The 20,115-nt window shown below is 41.0% G+C and overlaps 2 protein-coding genes across 2 annotated transcripts in view; one reads left to right on the top strand and one right to left on the bottom strand.

Moving 5' to 3' along the window:
• The window catches only part of LOC121299468 (sodium- and chloride-dependent GABA transporter 2-like), a 749,163-nt gene that overhangs the window by 238,783 nt on the left and 490,265 nt on the right, over positions 1-20,115 (top strand). The gene's annotated exons all lie outside the window — the stretch shown is intronic.
• LOC121300179 lies at positions 2,999-15,478 on the bottom strand. The gene is made up of 4 exons (XM_041228671.1): positions 15,433-15,478; positions 14,308-14,528; positions 3,946-4,048; positions 2,999-3,589 (listed from the first exon to the last, which is right to left on the bottom strand). The coding sequence occupies exons 1-4, from the start codon at positions 15,476-15,478 to the stop codon at positions 3,120-3,122; spliced, it is 840 nt and encodes a 279-aa protein (XP_041084605.1). The 3' UTR covers positions 2,999-3,119.

Consider the following 20,115-nt stretch of genomic DNA (forward strand, 5'->3'; position numbering starts at 1 on the left):
TCGAGCACTGAGCAGAGAGGCACTATGTCTGTGACACTGCACGGGTCTGACAAGATGCTTCATTGTGGAAAAGTGACATGCATTTCTACACTGCCATCTAGCGGTGTTGCAGTGAAACTGCATTAACAACACATGTCTCTTGCAGTAGAAAGGTTTTTGTTGAGGCTCATCAGGGAATGCATCGCTGTGGGCTTCATTGCACAGTAGTACCTCGCAGAGTCCAGCGCATTGTCATTGTTCACAGTCAGGTTAGTTGAATTCACTTCAAGGTTTAAAGAAGCAGACAGTCTGGGGTCAGTGGATTCAGGCTTGTCTATATTGACTGTACCTCCAGCAAGGGAATATGTTTGTAGTGAATATTGTAGAGATGCATTTCCTTTCTGCTTGTACCACTGCAGGTAAATATTATCACCTTGACTGCAGTGTATCCACACTGTATTGTGGCTATTTCTCCTTCACCGGTGTTGACATGGGCAGACAATGATGTCACTGACTCCTTCCCTTAAGAATCTGCAAGGATAGAAGTGAAATGCAGCAGTTAAAACATGTGTCTTTAAATAGGAGATTAAATATATTGTTAACAAGGGAACCCATAGAAGCAGAAGAAGCAAGCTGTAAGCAAGCAACAAAATGCAACCAACACTCACTCACAAACAATCCCATTAGTATAGAAAATGAGGTAATCACATAACACACCCCATCCATTCAAACAGGCTATCAATTCACTGATTTCACCAGGTGGACATATCCTTAACAAGGATCTGAAATGTCTTTATATAAGGGGTGAGTTTGTTTCCAATATAGACACAAGATGAGATACAATGAGAAGTTGTATATAGTTCAACCAGTGCAGGTTTGTTAAATGAACTCTTATCTCGTACATTGTATGAAGATGCTCAGGAGCATGTGTAGCAGTAGACTTATCTTCATTGTGCGCGGGGCTCCCAGTCTGTGCTCTGCACAGGAAGTGATGTGCTGCTTGTTGTTGTGTTTATACTCTGCAGGTGTATGCGCTCGTGATGAGAGGTGTTGTGTGCACTTGGATATGGGGGTTAGATAGTTCCTTTTGTAATTATGTTTTCTGTTTTACATAACATTTTATAAAGTTGGACATTCATCAAATTGTGTCTTTTAAATTAGAAGTTGAAACCAGTGTTATATGTTGTACTATCTATTAGTGTTACAAAGCGAGACTATAGCAGGTTGCCTGGGGGGATTGCCAGCAGGTACAGAAGACCATGTCCTGTTTTATCCAGGGTAGTTTCTACACATAACACACGCTGCACTGCGATCTTTACCAAATACTCCAAGAACCTTCATAGATACTGTAGTTATTATTCTCTGTCCTCATTCATAGAATAACTACACTACTCTATGGGAGTCAATGGAGCCACATCTATGTGCTGTATGCTTGCTGTATCCTCAATATATTCAATACAATTACTCTTACCCGAGCCTGACTCCTGTCGTATTTCAATTGCAGTGATAATGGACACGGTATCCACTGAAGCAAAGTCATTGAAACTTGGGGGAATCAGCTCTGCACACGTACTTGTGACCATCGTTTCATTATATTCCACCCTAATGATCAGGCATGGCTTATACTTCAGTGTGTTAATAACGCTGTGGCTTCAAGCTGCACCAATGAAGTTCATTATATTGTCATTTATTTGATAAGAAATTTCTGACATCTGTGGCTTCAAGCTGAAACTATAACGAGGTTTTAATTTTTTTTTTTTTTTTTTTTTTTTTTTATATAACGAATCTTGTTATATATTGTATTCGTTTTCTTATGCATTAACATTCTGAGCAGTCTTTTAAAATATAGTATTATTGTATTTATTATTATTATTATTATTATTTATTATTATTATTATTATTATTATTATTGTTAGCATACACCCTTATCCAGGGCTATTGTTACCTTATCCAGGGCTTACAGTTGTTACAAAATATCACAGTACAAAGTATCACATTACAAAATATCACATTACAGATAAGAGCAGTTATAAAGTACGGTAACATCAGTAGAAAATAAGATCAAATTTAAATAAGAACAAAATAAAAATAAAATAAAAAAATACATCTACATGCATTTAATCTGAAAGATTTCAATCCACGCGTGAGATCAATTTACACCTTGTTAAGAGGTTGGTTGATCCCTGTGTTAAGACAGGAGAGTTCATTTTCTTCGAAGCTGCGGTCTGTGTCTGGCCCAGATGAGTTCTTGCCGTGCTGGACGCTCATAAGGGTACTGAACTGGTTTGACGGGAAATTAAACTGAGGCCAATTCTAGAGAAGGGTTACTAAGTATTGATATTGTCGATGTAAATTAATTGATTATATTTCAAATCAAAATTCCATGATCTTTTCGTGGCAGAAAAGGTGTTTTTAATTCCTAAAATAAATCTGCAAAATATTTAGGGACTCACATGCCAGTCATGAGTCAATACAGCGCACTTTAACGCAATGTCTTCATGCTGTAGCGATGCTGGGGCGGCACTTGAATCGCTTTCATACAGGCAGTGCTAGAAAGCAAACTGCAGCAGGAGAGTGAGTCACAATGAAACAGTGTTCTGAGCGGAAACTCTACAGGAGCAGAGCCGGTCAGAAGTGCCGTCTGACTGAATAATGAACTTAGAACACAGACAAATAATTCTCCTACAGTGCCCCCTGGTGCGAATCATCTGAAATGCAGAGGTAAATATAATGTATACTGATAGCTAGAATATGTGTTTGAAATTGAAAACAGCGCCTACTATTTATTTACTGTTTTCTGTTCACTTCCAGATAACCCGATGTCTACATTACACTTATCCACAACTCAGGAGTCAATATGATGCAGTCTGTAAGCAACGTCATTGTTTTAGAATCGAGATCTCTCTCATCACTGTCACGAGGGCTGTGTATGTATTTTTAAAAATAAACACTTTAAACATTTATCTGTGCATTGGTGTTTTATTGCATACAGATTTATTTGTAGGATGTCTTTTTAAAATAATCAAATACAAATAGATATTAAAAATGTGTTGCTTTTTCAGATTCTTGAGTGTTGTTTTCTCTAGTAGATTGCAGGGAGATAGCTAGCACCAGGTACAGACTCATGTGTGCTGTTTTCTCTAGTAGAATGCAGGGGGATAGTTACCAACAGGTACAGATTCATGTGTGCTGTTTTCTCTAGTAGTTGACAGAACACAGGCTGCACTGCTATCTTCACCAGCAAGACTCACTCGGCAGGCAGCAGGAGGTTTTTGTATGAAATGATATTGAGACTCCCACAGTGTGGAACTCAGAGCACAGAAGTACGTGGCAGAGTCAAACAGCCCAGCCCCAGTGATATTCAGATGAGAGTTCTTCTCTGTTTTGTCAGGAGATGCAGGGAAACGATTTTGAAACATTGGTAGAATGTCCTCTGCCTGATAATATCCACTGAGTATGAGCTGTGGGGCTTGATTGGGGTCCTGGATGTACCAGAAGAGAGTCGGAGCAGTGGTTGCTGTTTCATACTTGCACTGAATAATGGTGCTCTCTCTCTGTTTAAGGACAATTGGGTGTAAAAGTTGAGTCACTGAGTCTGTTCGGGTCCTTTCTAAAAGAAAAGACAAAAAACAGAATGAATAAGGTTATATGAGAGCATACTTAGAAACATTTAACACATGACATGATTGCATACTTATAGATAATGTGAACTCTTTGCTCTAGTGTCAATGATTTGAACTCACTTCTCTTTTTCCAATAACCAATTGCTACCAATTTCATTGTTTTCTCTTTAATATAAATCACCGTTTCTGTTTGTCATTTATTACTAAACTCTTTGACTCTAAATGCATTTAATTTTAAGTCTTTAAAACAAGAACGTCACGTATTTTACTTGTACTATATCGTATAATAGACTGACACACGTGTTTGACAAATTGCATAACCAGTATGTATACATGAACCTACTTATGCTGAAACAGAACAGCAGCACAGTAACCCAAGTACGTTCCTGTTCCATTCTCAACACGACAAACCTCCCTCTGCTGTCTGGTGCAATCTGAAGCTGGAACTGTGAACCATGTGTTTCTATAGAGGCGATGTCATGGAAACCAGTGCCCCTCCCCTACACGCTGTAGTTGCTGTCCTCCATTGCCACCTGGTGGTTGCTCAGCTCATCTGCATTCCGATGATGTTCAGCTGCACGTTGCAGTTCATATTTTTTTGCATGCTGATCATTGAATGAATTACTGAGCGCATCAGTGCTCAGTAGTACATCGCATATTCTGCACAGGGCGTGTTGAAGTGACAATGGGCTGCATTCAGCAATGTGTAGGTTTTGAGATTTTGTTTTTCCCGAACAGTCCTTTTTTCAAAAGCCGAGGATCAGAAAGCCTTTTCCTCATTAGTCAATTTTCTCTGAGAAGGGTTTAGGTTGGTTCGAAACTTCTATTAAAATACGACAGGGAAGTTATCTTTAAAATGTAATAAACAAAGATGAGTCACTGCTTACTAGTAATTGGCAGTTAATAGTATGTAAACTAGGAAAAAAACAATTCTCCGTTTTTAAAAACTTCTGTATTTATTCTTAAAGACCTGATACTGCAGTCAAAAAATGAAAAGAAGGCTTTGATGTATCATAAACCTTGGGGGAAATCAATAAGACCTCCTTAATAAGGGATGCTGTGAGTGACAGATTGATGAATAGACCTCACTGTGCTGACCTGTGTGAGAGGTGCGGAGAGCAGGGTCCTGCTCAATCGAGGTACCTGCTACATGCATTGCTTTTTCAATTCAGCCATTTGTTCCATTTAATCTCTATGATATGGGTAAATAAATGTTTGTATTATCAATACTTGATCAAATTCAACGAGGATAAATTCAACACTTTCCATAGTCCAGAACTGGTCAGCTACGAAACGCAAATTAGATTAAATGTATCCTTTGCTTACCAGAGAGCTTTAAATAAACGCCCTAGCGTTTACTTACAATATTTGCCAGGAGCCCCGGCGCCCATTGGAGACCGGCAACTATTTGAGAATCAGCGTTTATTATATAAAATCACTAACATCTGCAAAAACTTCCGATGCAATCATTAAATAGCTGCCTGCACACAACCTTATAGAAACAACATAAGTAAATTACAACATTCCAGCAATGTCATTAAAAGTTGTGTTAATGGAAAATAACAGTTTTTACCGAAGTATAAATGAATATGGAAGTGGTTAGAAGCAAGTGTCTTTTTTATATATCGGCCAAATGCAGGACTATCCCTTTAAGGCACCGAGTTAAAAGAGAGTGCATCAGAACAGTCTCAGCAGGGCGCGAATATCTTTGGGTGGAGGAAGAGCTGTGTTGAAGCACCGTTTGCGCAGATTTTCTGGGAAACCTGAAAATAGAAATAGCAGGGGTGTATACTTTCACGTAATAAAGGTATGATTTCGTTATTGTTGATTTAGTCAAATGTGTGTATAGAACATGTTAAATTTGACTGTTTAACAAGAGATGATGTAACACATGGGGAGGTGGCAGGCCCTGAATGAAAATGTGCATCTGTTTCTTACAGAGGCCGCCATCACCCTCTTGCTCTGTATAAGATTGTTCACCTATCTTTAAAACAAAACCCTATTTCTATTTTTACCTGCTGTATTCATTTGTACTCTTCCCTTGTGTTACCTCTCTCTCAAATCCTTCTTTCTTACTAATTTTGGTGAATAAACCATGTGTTCAAAGAAAGAGAACAAAACACCACGACCCTGGTAAGAGGGGCGGGGGGGGGGGGGGGGGGGGGGGGGGGTTTACATTTGGTACCAGGAGTGGGGCCTCAGTGTTAGAGGGTGGATTGCACGGTGAAGAGCAGACGTCGTGATTGAGACCGTGAGGCTGCGATAGACTGGAGTGTCGGACGAAAGGACCGGGCTGCCTAGGGTCTGTGATCGGGAAATCGCGTCGAAGGAAATTCCGGGCTGCCCAGTGTCTGAGGTGATCGCGGCGTGGGAAATTCAGCGGAGGCCGAAGAGGATCGCGAGGTGGCAGGAGAGCCGTAGGACTGGGACTACAGAAGGAAAAAAAAGGGACTGTGTATTTCTAAAGTAAAGACTGAAATAATTGTGTCGTAATTGCTTAGTTAAGGATTGTAGTATTCTAAGGGCAGCCGAACACCAGGACTGGTGGGGATGAATATAATTAGCAGGTGCCGTAGTTTGCTTCTACAGGCAGACTCAGAATTACAGAAGGAAAGTAAGGTTGACGTGGAATGGATAGAGGCATTTCAACGCGTACAGTGGCAGTCTGAGCCGTCAGCATGTAGCACAGCGAAGATGGTTACTAAGCAGCGTGTCAGAATTCCGGCAGGGTCGCTGGCGTCAGTGACTGTTTCTGCAGGGAACAGGGGGAAAGAATTGGTGTTGCTAGAACCATTGTCCACACCACTGCCGGGGGGTTTGATAGTTGTCCCTATGTTGGTAGAAATCGTAGCAGGTTTGTGCACAGTGCAGTTAGTGAATATGGCAAAATACGATGTGTGGCTTCCTTCTAAAACAAGAATAGGAAGATTAGTACCAGTAACTGCAGTGGAAAACAGACTTTGTGAAGTGCAATTTCACAGGATTTCGGCCAATGTAGATCAGATCGTGGTGTGTAATCAGAACAGTGCAGTTGGTGATAAGGGAACTCAATCGATGATTAAGCAGGTAAAGATAGGAGGGACGCCGGAACAAAAATAACGTCTAGAGCAGTTGTTGAGGAAATATGTTAATGTTTTTGCAGTTAGTGATGGGGATTTGGGATACTGTGATACTGTGAAGTATGAGATTACATCATATCAAACAGCTATTAGAGAAGGGCATAATACGAAACAGTTCTAGCGCATACGCGTCGCCCATTGTACTGTTTCGGAAGACAGATGGGAAAGTCTATGTGTCGATTATAGGAAGTTAAATGCTAAAACCAAGCGAGATGCATTCCCACTTCCTAGAATAAATTAATCTTTTGATGCTGTGCATGGGGCACAGTTCTTTTCGACCCAGGATTTGGCTAGCGGATATCATCAAGTGGCGATGCATGATAAGGACCAGGAGAAAACAGCGTTTGTGTCTCCGTTTGGTTTGTTTGAATATACCCGAATGCCATTTGGTATGTGCAATGCTCCCGCTACGTTCCAGCGGTTAATGCAAGCTACTATGAGTGATTTGATCTTTGAAATACTGCTAGTTTATTTAGACGATGTATTGGTTTATTCTACCTCATTTGAGAAGCACCTGCACCGATTGGATATTGTATTGGCTAGACTAAGGGAGACAGGATTGAAACTGAAACCAGAGAAATGCCATTTTCTGCAGACTGAGGTGAGATATTTGGGTCATTTAGTTTCAGCGGTAGGAGTCTCTACTGACCCTGAAAAAGTGTCGGCAGTGGGAAATTGGGAAATGCCAAATTCTGTGAAAGGGTTAAGGTCGTTTCTAGGGTTTGCTAGTTATTATAGGATGTTTATTCATAACTTTGCAAAGATTGCAGGCCCATTGCTTGACTTGGTGCACATTTGCAATAGTCAGGGTGCTGTTAAGCTTGAGCCCAAGGTGTTTGGACAGCTGTGGACAGCAGACTGTAAACGAGCCTTCATGGAATTGAAGCAGTGTTTGACAAAAGCCCCTGTGTTTTGCTGACTACAATAGGCCTTTTGTAGTGGAGACTGATGCCAGTCATGAAGGATCAGGTGCAATACTCTCGCAGGAACAGGGGGGTGGGCGCCGGGTAGTAGCTTATGCTAGTAGGAGGTTAAGACCAGCAGAGCGAAATGACCGTAATTACAGTAGCATGAAGTTGGAGTTGCTAGCGCTTAAATGGGCAGTGTCAGAAATTTAGGAGTTACCTGATAGGGTCTAAGTTTGTTGTGTTAACGGGCAACAACCCGTTATGCCATCTGCAAACCGCTAAGCTGTTGGCTATAGAGCAGCGGTGGGTAGCTCAATTAGCTCTGTTTGACTTCACTGTAAAGTACAGACCCGGTAAGAGTAATAGAGCTGCACATGCACTGTCCCATTATCCTGTGGGGGGAGAAACCCAGGAGAAAGACCCAGATGAAGGTGACGTTAGCTTGTTCCAGGTAGAATGCAGAGGAAGCGCTGTTGAACCAGAATTGTGTGTATGCCTGTGCTCTATTTTAGATGTAAAGCAGATGCAATTGGTGACAAATGAGGATGTAAACTGCCAGCAGATGGCGCCAGGGGCACAAATGCCAGCCTTACCAGGCTACTCAAAGGTTGATTTAAAGCGGCTTCAGACCTCCGATTCATTGTTGAGGGAGTTTTCAAAGTACTGGGATATGAACAGAAAACCGGACAGTAGGGAACAGAAAAGATTAAGCCGCACTGCTCAGTTGTTACTGAAGCAGTGGAATAAAATTCAACAGAAAGATGGGCTGCTGTATCGAGTAGTGCAGGATACTAGGTCTGGTGAGAGACGTGAGTTGCTGTTGCCTGAGTCTCTGAGAGACACAGTTTTGAAGAGTCTGCATGATCAAATGGGACACCAGGGAATAGAGAGGACATGGAGTTTGTTGCAAAGCAGGTGTTTCTGGGTAGGAATGTGGGGGGATGTAGAGAAGTGTGTGAAGCAGTGTCACCGCTGTACACTTTCTAAGTTACCTCACCCACGTGTACAGGCACCGATGACCAACTTCCTAGCCTCCCGTCCACTAGAAGTACTTGCCATTGATTTTACTATGATAGAACCAGCTAGTGATGGTAGAGAGCGTGTTCTAGTAATAACAGATGTGTTTACAAAGTTTACTCAGGCTGTTCCCACAAGGGATCAGAAAGCAGTGACCACAGCCAAAGCGTTAGTGAGAGAGTGGTTTCAGATATATGGAGTATCTGAAAGGATTCACTCAGATCAGGGTAGAAATTTTGAGTGTGAAGTCATTTCAGAGCTATGCAGACTGTGTGGAGTTAAAAAGACATGCTCGACACCCCATCATCCAGAGGGTAATGTGCAATGTGAGAGATTTAATCGAACCTTACACGATCTTCTAAGGTCTCTACCTCCTGAGAAGAAGAAAAAATGGCCAGAACACTTAACTGAGCTGTTGTATGCATATAATGTGACTCTGTATGCATCAACGGGGTACTCACCGTATGTACTGTTGTTTGGAAGAAATCTGAGGTTGCTGGTAGATGCCATTTTGGGTGAAACTGAGGAACATGAGGGCGGTACAGTGACTGATTGTTTGTGTGTGCATCAGGAAAGGTTAAGGGATGCGCACCGAAAAGCAAGGGAGTATCTGCTCCTGAAAGCTGAGAATAGAGTGCGTGGTCACAATGAAAAAGCAATACCCCCATCCCTTCAACTAGGTCAATACGTGTATGTGAGGAGTAGACCGCTAGGGCGCAACAAGATACGGGATGCCTGGGGTCCTGATGTGTATAAGATCACAGAGATACAGGGTACTACGTGTACTATAGTGTCAGTGGGGGAAGGAAAGGTTAAGAGGGTCCATCAGTCTGAGTTAAGGGCGTGTAGTGATTTTGCAGAAAGTACCGGAAAGGCAGAATCAGTGCTACCACCTCAACCAAAGGTGGGGATGGAGTCCGATTCATCAGAGAATGAGGGTGCAGTAATAGGTCAACCTCCTGTAGTGACACCAGTAGAGGCCACGAACGCGGCCAGCCAGAAATGTGTTGAGTCAGCTTCAGGAGTTGCACCCAAACCCACTCCCAGGAGATCCTCAAGGACTAGGGCGGGCATGCATAGAAATCCATTTAGACAGCCACAAACAGCAATAGGTGGTCTGGAGGTTACGAACTATGAGTTCATTGCGCAAGTACTTTGTGAAGTGGAACAGGCGCTTGTAGAGGAGCTCTCAGGTCCCAGGGCTAGGATAGCCATAGAGGACTCTGACTAATAGCAGGGGAGAGTGTGACCGGGTGGTTAGAAGCACGTGTTTTTTTATATTTCGGCCAAATGCAGGACTATCCCTTTAAGGCACCGAGTTAAAAGAGAGTGCCTCAGAACACTTTCAGCAGAGCGCGAATATCTCTGGATGGAGAAAGAGCTGTGTTGAAGCACCGTTTGCGCAGATTTTCTGGGAAACCTGAAAAGAGAAATAGCAGGGGTGTATACTTTCATGTAATAAAGGTATGATTTCGCTATTGTTGATTTAGTCAAATGTGTATATAGAACATGTTAAATTTGACTGTTTAACAAGAGATGATGTAACACATTGGGAGATGGCAGGCCCTGAACGAAAATATGTATCTGTTTCTTATAGAGGCCGCAACCAACCTCTTGCTCTGTATCAGATTGTTCACCTATCTTTAAAACAAAACCCTATTTCTGTCTTTACCTGCTGTATTCATTTGTACCCTTCCCTTGTGTTATCTCTCTCTTAAATCCTTCTTTCTTAGTAATTTTGGTGAATAAAATGAGACCCTGAAAGAACCCCAGACCCTGTGTGAGTGTGTTCAAAGAAAGAGAACAAAACACGACGACCCTGGTGGGGTGTGTGTGTGTGTATGTGTGTGTGTTTTTACATATATATATATATATATATATATATATATATATATATATATATATATATATACAGTGCCTTGAAAAAGTATTCAGACCCCTGACCAATTCTCTCATATATCTGAATTACAAATGCTACATTGAAATTTCATTCTGTTTGATATTTTATTTTAAAACACTTAAACTCAAAATCAATTATTGTAAGGTGACATTTGTTTTATGTTGCGAAATATTTTTAAGAAAAATAAAAAAACTGAAATATCTTACTTGCATAAGTATTCAACCCCCACACATAGTATTTGTTAGAGCCACCTTTTGCTGCAATAACAGCTTAAAGTCTTTTGGGTAAGTTTTACCAGCTTTGCACAGTGTCTGAGTGATTTGGGCCCATTCTTCTTGGCAGATTTGCTCCAGGTTGTTCAGGTTGGTTGGATGACGCTTGTGGACCACAATTTTTAAATAGTGCCACAGATTCTCATCAGGACTTTGACTGGGCCACTTTAGGACATTCACCTTTTTGTTCTTGAGCCACTCCAATGTTGCTTTGGCCTTGTGCTTGGGATCATTGTCCTGCTTAAAGGTGAATTTCCTCCCAAGCTTCAGTTTTGTAGCAGACTGAAGCAGATTCTCTTGCAGTATTCTCCTGTATTTTGCTCCATCCATTCTTCCTTCAGTTGTAACAAGATGCCCAGTCCCTGCTGATGAGAAGCATCCCCACAGCATGATGCTGCCACAACCATACTTCACTGGAGGGATGATGTGTCTTGAGGCATGGGCAGTGTTAGGTTTGCGCCACACATAGTGCTTTGAGTTTTGGCCAAAAAGCTCTATCTTGGTCTCATCTGACCACAAAACCTTTTCCCACATCGCAGCTGGGTCACTCTCATGCTTTCTGGCAAACTCCAGACATGCTTTCAGATGGTACTTTTTGAGTAATGGCTTCTTTCTTGACACTCTCCCATACAGGCCAGTGTTATGCAGAGCTCTTGATATGGTTGACTGGTGCACCATTACTCCACTCCCAGCCACTGAACTCTGTAGCTCCTTCAAAGTGATTGTTGGCATCTATGTGGCTTTTCTCACAAGTCTCTTTCTTGATTGAGTGCTGAGTTTTGAGGAACGGCCTTTTCTTGGCAGTGCCTGGGTGGTGTGATGGTTACTTACCCTAACCCTGGTTCCCTGAAAGAGAAGATGACCACCAACAACATTATGTATGGGATATGCCTGCCCATTGGGTATGTGTTGCTGAGCTCTCTATACCAGAGCTGCTGATAGGCTCCTTCAAGGAATGATGCACTCAGTCTTGCCCACTGAGGGATTAAAATCGTTATCCTGAGGAAGCGATTTCTCTTTTTCAAATCGAACACGTGAGGGTGACTGTGACAAAGTGTCCGCCCCTGTGTATATTATCTGTTATGTTGCGTATGTTTTTTTTTTGTTTGTTTTGCACAAAACCACCTCTTCTGGTCTCCAAGTGGAGGCGTGGGTTCAAATCCCAATCCTGACACCACGTGTCACAAAGACGGCCGAAGTGGGCGCCATCAGAACAAGGATATAAATACACAAAACAGGACAGATGAAATAAAATGATGATGGCTCTTGCTTGCGCCAGTTTATTGCAAAATAAAAGGGTTGAACAAACAAACAGAAACAGGACACGGCACTGGTAGCCAAAATAAACAGACAAACACCACGGACTAATACTAAACAAAAAATATGGTGAGCAGATATATTTTACTATACGTTATTATTATTATACTTCTTATTTCCTCCGTCTCCAATCCCGTTCTCCACTCACTGAACACCCAACTGCGAGTATGTGAAAACGTGCATCTATATATACTGGTGTGCTGGGATTCAATTACTAATTAATTATTCACTTGAATCCCAGCACATGAATTAATTATGTGCAACCTCGTGTTCACATATTAACTACTTTAAATGTACTTGAAGTGATGTACAATCCCATGCCTAAATACAAATATACATTTTAAACACTCATGTTACAGACCTGTTTATATCCCGTGTACCAATGACTATACACCAACATTTAACAAACCACACGCAACATAACAGATAATATACACAGGGGCGGGCACTTTGTCACAGTGACCCATGCGACATCGCGGTTGGTGGTCGTTTTCTCTTTCAGGGAACCAGGGTTATGGTAAGTAACCTAATGTTCCCTTTCAATTCAAAGACGACTACCAAGGACATTATGTATGGAATAATGTATAACAGAGCCATCGGGAAGGACAAGGAACGGCAGCATATGAGGGACGCATCAGATCCACATAACCCAAGGGTTAGCGGTGTAAGCTTACACCCTGAAAGACCCTTGTGTCTAACGAAGGCAGGGCATTATCTAACACATGAAGGAGGTAGAACCTGGAGAAAGCATGCGGTGTAGCCCAGCTAGCCACAGTACAAATATCGGACAGAGAGGCCCCTCTGAAGAGGGCCCAAGCCAACCCCCTAGTGGAGTGTGCGGCTACCCTACCAGGTGGGGGCAAGCCAGCATCATCATACGCAGTCAAGACTGTGTCCACAATCCAATGTGGCAGACAATGCTTTGAGAGGGGCTGTCCTAGGGTCTGTATACTGAGACAGACAAAGAGCAGGTCAGTATGACGTAGAGCTCTTGTCCTATCCCAGGTAGTCTCAGGACGTATGGCATCTGAAGAAACAAGCAGATCATCTTTTACTGTTTCAGGTTCTGAAACATCATCATTACCTACCGCTTTAGTGACTTGACGAGAAATCCTTTTAAGATCCGTTTCTGAATCTGAATCATTTTTTTCGGGACCCCAGATTTTTTATTATCAGATGTGATACTATACTCCTCAAGTAATTTTCTACTTGTTGCTTTTACATGGGTAGACATGGTCAAGTTTGTCTTTCTGTCTGTTTTTCTTCTCTTTGGTTTACAGACTGAACAAAACAATGGATGTCCATGATGTTTTTGTAGCCAACACAAAGAGGGTGAAAGCAGTCTTTACACTGACTGCACTGTGCATATAGATTGTTTGGATCGTTTTTCTGTCGACATAAACAATAAAGCTGGTCTTTTCCCTCAGAATCCCCAATTAGAGATGAGACTTTCTTGTGTTCGACTTTCAATATGACCATCCTTCAAACCATGTGGCTCTTCTTTCAAAGACAGTGTATCAAGTTCCAGGACATCGTGCCGTATTAGCGCAATGAGGACTAATCCATTGATATATGTTTTGTGTGTGTGTGTGTGTGTGTGTGTGTGTGTGTGTGTGTGTGTGTGTGTGTGTGTGTGTGTGTGTGTGTGTGAAAAAAATACAAAATTATATTAAAAAGGTAGAATTATTGATTACATATCAATTATCAGGAAGTTTCGGATTATAAGTCCTTCATCGGCTGAATACAAAAAAACAGTACATTAAGAACGTGATAAAAAACAAACAAGTAGTCTTTTAAACAAAGTTCCAGAATGTTGATGATATTAATGATGTCAGAATAGAATGTTCATTCCAAATGGCTCCTTCTACAGCACCCATTTTCAATAGTCCTCCTCTAAAGTCATACAGAAGAGATAAAAATCTGAGAGAGCATCTGGTGCACAGTAAAATTTGACCCAGTCTAGACAGTTCTAAAGGTACGTTTCCATGCAACAGGTCACACTGTGCTACTTGTAAATGCTTTCACAGCAATACAGTAGTTAAGGAAGCAAAATCCTCATTTACTATCCACGATACTTGTTCTTGTTTTAGTAAAGGAATAATATATTGCATTGGCTGCATCAAATGTAACAAGCTTCATATTGGTGAAACAAGAAGTCGCTTAGCTGGTAGCTTTGTGGAACATCTGAGAAGTATTCAAATCAGCGTTTTCTCCTGTTCCAAAAGTATCTCTTCTCAGCACATACCTTGGGGACCCAATCGGGTGCTGTATGTACCAGAATACATACGGTGAGGAATAGCTAGTACTGTATTTACAGTCAAGTGTAACTGATTGTCCTTCAACAGCGTTCATATTGCCTGGAGGCTGAGTCACCGTGTCTTCTGCTCTGCATTCTGGAAAACAAATAAAGAAATCATATTTGAAAAACAAAAACACACACAAACAACAGCATACATACATACATACATACATACATACATACATACATACATACCAAAACAAACTATAGCACAGATAATGAGAATGCAACATGTACATGCCATGCTATACAGCGTAGCACAATGTTTAAGCGTCATGCAGCAGTGAACTCTTTTCAGATTTAAATCCTCAGTGTCTTTTTACCTCTTATACTGTCATCAGGAGTTTCTCTACATGATGTGATGTTTCAACTGCTTATCAGAACCCGTGCCGATGCTACAGTAGCGCCTCCCTCAGGAAGATCTTCCACCATCTGTAACCAGACATTTTACATTGTTCACTATTTGTATTTGTATTTGTTTTTGTTTCGGTCTCTCAGAGACACTGGAAATAGCTTAGTGTACGGGGGGAGGGCAATGTTGTTCATTCTGATTCAGGACACTGGAAATAGCTGATGTACTGGGGGAGGGCAATGTTGTTCATTCTAATTTACTTGAAACCCTGGAATATTAAGTCTGGTTATCTCGTGTAGTTTATCAAGCAATCGAGCTGGCGCCCCTCAACCTGTCTGCTGTGTTTTTGTGAAGCTCTGCAGTTGTTCATTGTCACTGAGGGCCTCAGCGCACAGTAATACTTGGAAGAGTCAGACAGCTCTGTCTGCTGTATTGTTAAAGGGACGGTTTGGGAAGTTGTGTTGAGAGTGGCATCAAATCTTTTCCCGTTTTCATCAGCATTATCTTTGTTACCTATAAAATCTCTATGAATCATATATTTGGGCGTTGCATCCTGAAAATAAATGAATATATCGATGATTTCAATTTACTTTCTAACGAAAATAAAATAAAAATGTGCTAAATGTGTGAATACGCAAATGCATACCAAAGATTAATGAAGTAACAGAGATGAACAGAAGGCCGTGTTCCATGTTCTGTAGTACCGCTGCTGTAATAACCTACGGGGGAACCTTAGGGGACTGAAAGGCACATGTCAAGTGGATGAGTTCTGCTTTCTACTGGTTAATGTATTTCAGAAATGGAGAACACTATTTCATTCAGTGTCTCCTCCTACAGGAAGAACCTACAGTTTACATCCACTATCAGTTCAATTGTCAAGTTCACTTTAAATATAAAGTTAACGCTGACTACTCTGTGTTTGTAATGGGTGCGAACATTTATCATTTGAGGTAAATCAGAATTCTTTAAGAAACAGTTTGATTAGTTTATTTAATAAAAAAAAAAAAAGTTGCTAGCAGCAAAATGAACAGGCTGAGCTGAACAGCTGCCTCTGGTTTGTTCTGGTTCGTATGACACAGCAAGTTCAATTCGCAGTTTGGACCCCCTTACTACAACAGTGTGCTGCCTTCCGGGAGCCTCGGTCAAGCACATCACTGAAAACGTGGACAGGCTCCTAGAACGAACAGGAGACGACCCGGTAGTAGTCGTCCACATCGGTACAAACAACATTGGAAGAGACAGACCAAAATCCCTGCAAAACAAATTCAGAGAGCTAGGAAGGAAATTGAAAGAGAAAACCAAAACTGTGGTATTTTCTGGTATACTACCCGCACCTTGCAAAGGACAATATGGACAGCTGGAAATAATTAATCAAAACGAATGGCTGAAGACGTGGTGCACACGGGAAGGCTTCACCTATCTTGATCATTGGACCACATTCTACAACGAGGACTATCTGTATAGACGGGATGGACTGCATTTAAATAACAAGGGAACTAGTCTACTCGGAGAAAAGATCCTCGAGCAGGTTCGGAAGCATTTAAACTAGAAAGGAAGGGGGGAGAAATCAACAAAAAAACAGAAGGGAGACCGCATCAAAACAAGAACAACAACTCAGGTAAGACAACCATTAAATGTATTTATCTAAATGCTAGAAGTATCAGAAACAAAATTCTAGAACTTGAAGCTACTGCACTAACAGGTAACTATGATGTGATAGGTGTTACAGAAACGTGGTTATCTGAGAGTGATGGGGACGAATATAATATTTGTGGGTATACACTGTATAGGAAAGACAGGCAGGACAGAAGAGGAGGAGGGGTAGCGCTATACATAAGAAACAGTCTTGAAGCCCAGGTGTTAAACCTGGACAAAGAAAATAAAACCGAATCAATATGGGTCAGAATAACAGACAAAAATTCAAAAGGCATAATAATAGGAGCATGCTATAGACCGCCAGATTCAATATTACAACAGCAAGAGAACATTCAAAGAGGAGATTAAATGTTTAAGAGATACAAATGGCAAAATCGTAGAGGAAGAAAAAAAAATAGCAAATATGTTAAATGATTACTTTTCACAAGTTTGTACAAAGGAAGATACTGACAACATGCCCCACATGTCATCCAGTTCCTATCCAGTTTTAAATAACTTTAGCATAACTGAGGCAGAAGTGTTAAAGGGACTAGGAGCTCTTAAAATAAACAAATCCCCTGGGCCGGATGAGATCCTCCCAGTAGTACTCAAAGAAATGAAAGAAGTAATTTACAAACCGCTAACCAAGATCATGCAGCAGTCTCTTGACACAGGGGTGGTACCGACAGACTGGAAAATTGCAAACGTAATACCGATCCACAAAAAGGGAAACAAAACTGAACCAGGTAACTACAGACCAGTAAGCCTGACTTCTATTATATGCAAACTTATGGAAACTATAATAAGATCCAAAATGGAAAATTACCTATATGGTAACAGGGTACTGGGAGACAGTCAACATGGTTTTAGGAAAGGGAGATCGTGTCTAACTAACTTGCTTGATTTTTTTGAGGATGCAACATCGATAATGGATAATTGCAAAGCATATGACATGGTTTATTTAGATTTCCAGAAAGCTTTTGACAAAGTCCCACACAAAAGATTAATTCTCAAACTGAACGCAGTTGGGATTCAAGGAAACACATGTACATGGATTAGGGAGTGGTTAACATGTAGAAAACAGAAAGTACTGATTAGAGGAAAAACCTCAGAATGGAGTGTGGTAACCAGCGGTGTACCACAGGGATCAGTATTAGGTCCTCTGCTATTCCTAATCTACATTAATGATTTAGATTCTGGTATAGTAAGCAAACTTGTTAAATTTGCAGACGACACAAAAGTAGGAGGAGTGGCAAACACTGTTGCAGCAGCAAAGGTCATTCAAAATGATCTAGACAAGATTCAGAACTGGGCAGACACATGGCAAATGACATTTAATAGAGAAAAGTGTAAGGTACTGCACGCAGGAAATAAAAATGTACATTATAAATATCATATGGGAGATATTGAAATTGGAGAAGGAATCTATGAAAAAGACCTAGGAGTTTTTGTTGACTCAGAAATGCCTTCATCTAGACAATGTGGGGAAGCTATAAAAAAGGCTAACAAGATGCTCGGATACATTGTGAAAAGTGTTGAATTTAAATCAAGGGAAGTAATGTTAAAATTGTACAATGCACTAGTAAGACCTCATCTTGAATATTGTGTTCAGTTCTGGTCACCTCGCTATAAAAAAGATATTGCTGCTCTAGAAAGAGTGCAAAGAAGAGCGACCAGAATTATTCCGGGCTTAAAAGGCATGTCATATGCAGACAGGCTAAAAGAATTGAATCTGTTCAGTCTTGAACAAAGAAGACTACGTGGCGACCTAATTCAAGCATTCAAAATTCTAAAAGGTATTGACAGTGTCGACCCAAGGGACTTCTTCAGCCTGAAAAAAGAAACAAGGACCAGGGGTCACAAATGGAGTTTAGAAAAAGGGGCATTCAGAACAGAAAATAGGAGACACTTTTTTACACAGAGAATTGTGAGGGTCTGGAATCAACTCCCCAGTAATGTTGTTGAAGCTGACACCCTGGGATCCTTCAAGAAGCTGCTTGATGAGATTTTGGGATCAATAAGCTACTAACAACCAAACGAGCAAGATGGGCCGAATGGCCTCCTCTCGTTTGTAAACTTTCTTATGTTCTTATGTTCTTATGTTCTTATCTTAATCAAACCAATATCACTGATCAACAGCGAATGTAGCTCTGAGTCATGGGAGCAATCAACACTGTGGTCTTTTCAGCTGTGAACTTCATGTGTAGGTGCAGTTGAAGGAAATGCATTAGGGTCACTAGCAGAGCAACTTGAACACAAACAGCAACAGTCAATGCAGTCCTGTACTTCTCTGTAATTCAGGCTATACTAGTAAATACAACCAGAGCAATACTGACATCTACAGTCCTTTCATGGTATGAAACCACAGAAATGTGTGCTGCTGTTGGGAGAAAAATATGTCAGTACTGAAGCACATTGGCTTCAGAAATTAAAAGAAGATTTTTCATTGTTGATTTTTTGTTTTATGTAGCTTAGGGGCAGTTGAAATCTAATTAACCGTACCCTAATCATTTGCCAGAAGATATTCAATTTTAATATGATTCAAAATACACTTATATGTAAAGCTGTGTGGGGAAAAACATGTTTGTTTAGATTTGTCTTTTTTAAGCTGTCTTGAAAATCAACCATGGTGGGGAGCGTCTGTCTTTCAGCACTCCTGATGAGACTGCTTCATTTACTGCTCAACGGATTCAGGATACGGTGGTGTCTACTGATTACTCATTTTACTCACTTGCTATTTCTCATCCCTTCAGTGGATGGAAGTGGAAAGCTCTTTCTATGATTGTTTGTGACCCGGCAGCTAATATTATTGTTGATGACAATCTTTACTCTAATTAGACTTAGTCCTTAAGTTTAATTCTGTATTGGTAAATGGAAAATACTACTGTGTTCATTCAAAATGACACTGTTTGATGTTTAGATTTTTCTTAGAGCTCTTACTTCGCTCACGTTGTCCTTGTCCCTGCTGTATCATTGCCTGGTAATGGATGTTAATAGAGTAATCTATGCTGCATTTCTTCTTGTTTAATATAGTGACATGTTGTCCACAGTTGTTCAATTTGTAGCTGATTTTGTTTCTTTTTTGCTAGGATGTTTAGCTCACAGCAAGCTTACTCAGCTTACTAATTTGGGTCATGCTGACAGCTGTTGTATTGGGGCGGGGGGGGGGGGGGGTGGGGGGGGGGTTGTGTGTGGCAAAGTGCCCGCCCCTGTGTGTATTTTCTGTTTATATGTTGCGTGTGGTGTGTTAAATGTTGGTGGGGGGGGGTGGGGGGGGTGTGGGGGGGGTGTTGTGCACAAGTGCCCGCCCCTGTGTGTATTTTCTGTTATATGTTGCGTGTGGTGTGTTAAATGTTGGTGTATAGTCATTGGTACACGGGATATAAACGGGTCCTCCCAGTAGTAACATGAGTGTTTAAAATGTATATTTCTACTTAGGCACAAGGATTATGCAAACTTATGGAAACTATAATAAGATCCAAAATGGAAATTACCTATAGGTTAGTCAACCTAGGAAAAGGAGATCGTGTCTAACTAAATTGCTTGATTTTTTTGAGGATGCAAATCAGTTCACATTCAAGTTAAATGTAATAATATGTGAGCAAGGGGAATTGCACTTTATTAATTCATGTGCAGTTGTACCGCGACTCCAATTGAATGATTGATTAGCAATCGAGTCTTGGTACAGCTGCAT

Source organism: Polyodon spathula, chromosome 25, assembly GCF_017654505.1.
Source record: "Polyodon spathula isolate WHYD16114869_AA chromosome 25, ASM1765450v1, whole genome shotgun sequence".
NCBI lineage: Eukaryota > Metazoa > Chordata > Actinopteri > Acipenseriformes > Polyodontidae > Polyodon > Polyodon spathula.

Bases quoted from the DNA above. Each gene is read 5' to 3' on its own strand.
- LOC121300179 (XM_041228671.1), bottom strand. From the start codon at position 15,478: ATGGAACACGGCCTTCTGTTCATCTCTGTTACTTCATTAATCTTTG. The intron at 14,529-15,432 runs GTATGCATTTGC...TTTGTTTTCCAG, and splicing joins TGTTACTTCATTAATCTTTG to AATGCAGAGCAGAAGACACG. The intron at 4,049-14,307 runs GCTACCAGCTAA...CATGGTTCACAG, and splicing joins CTTCTCAGATGTTCCACAAA to TTCCAGCTTCAGATTGCACC.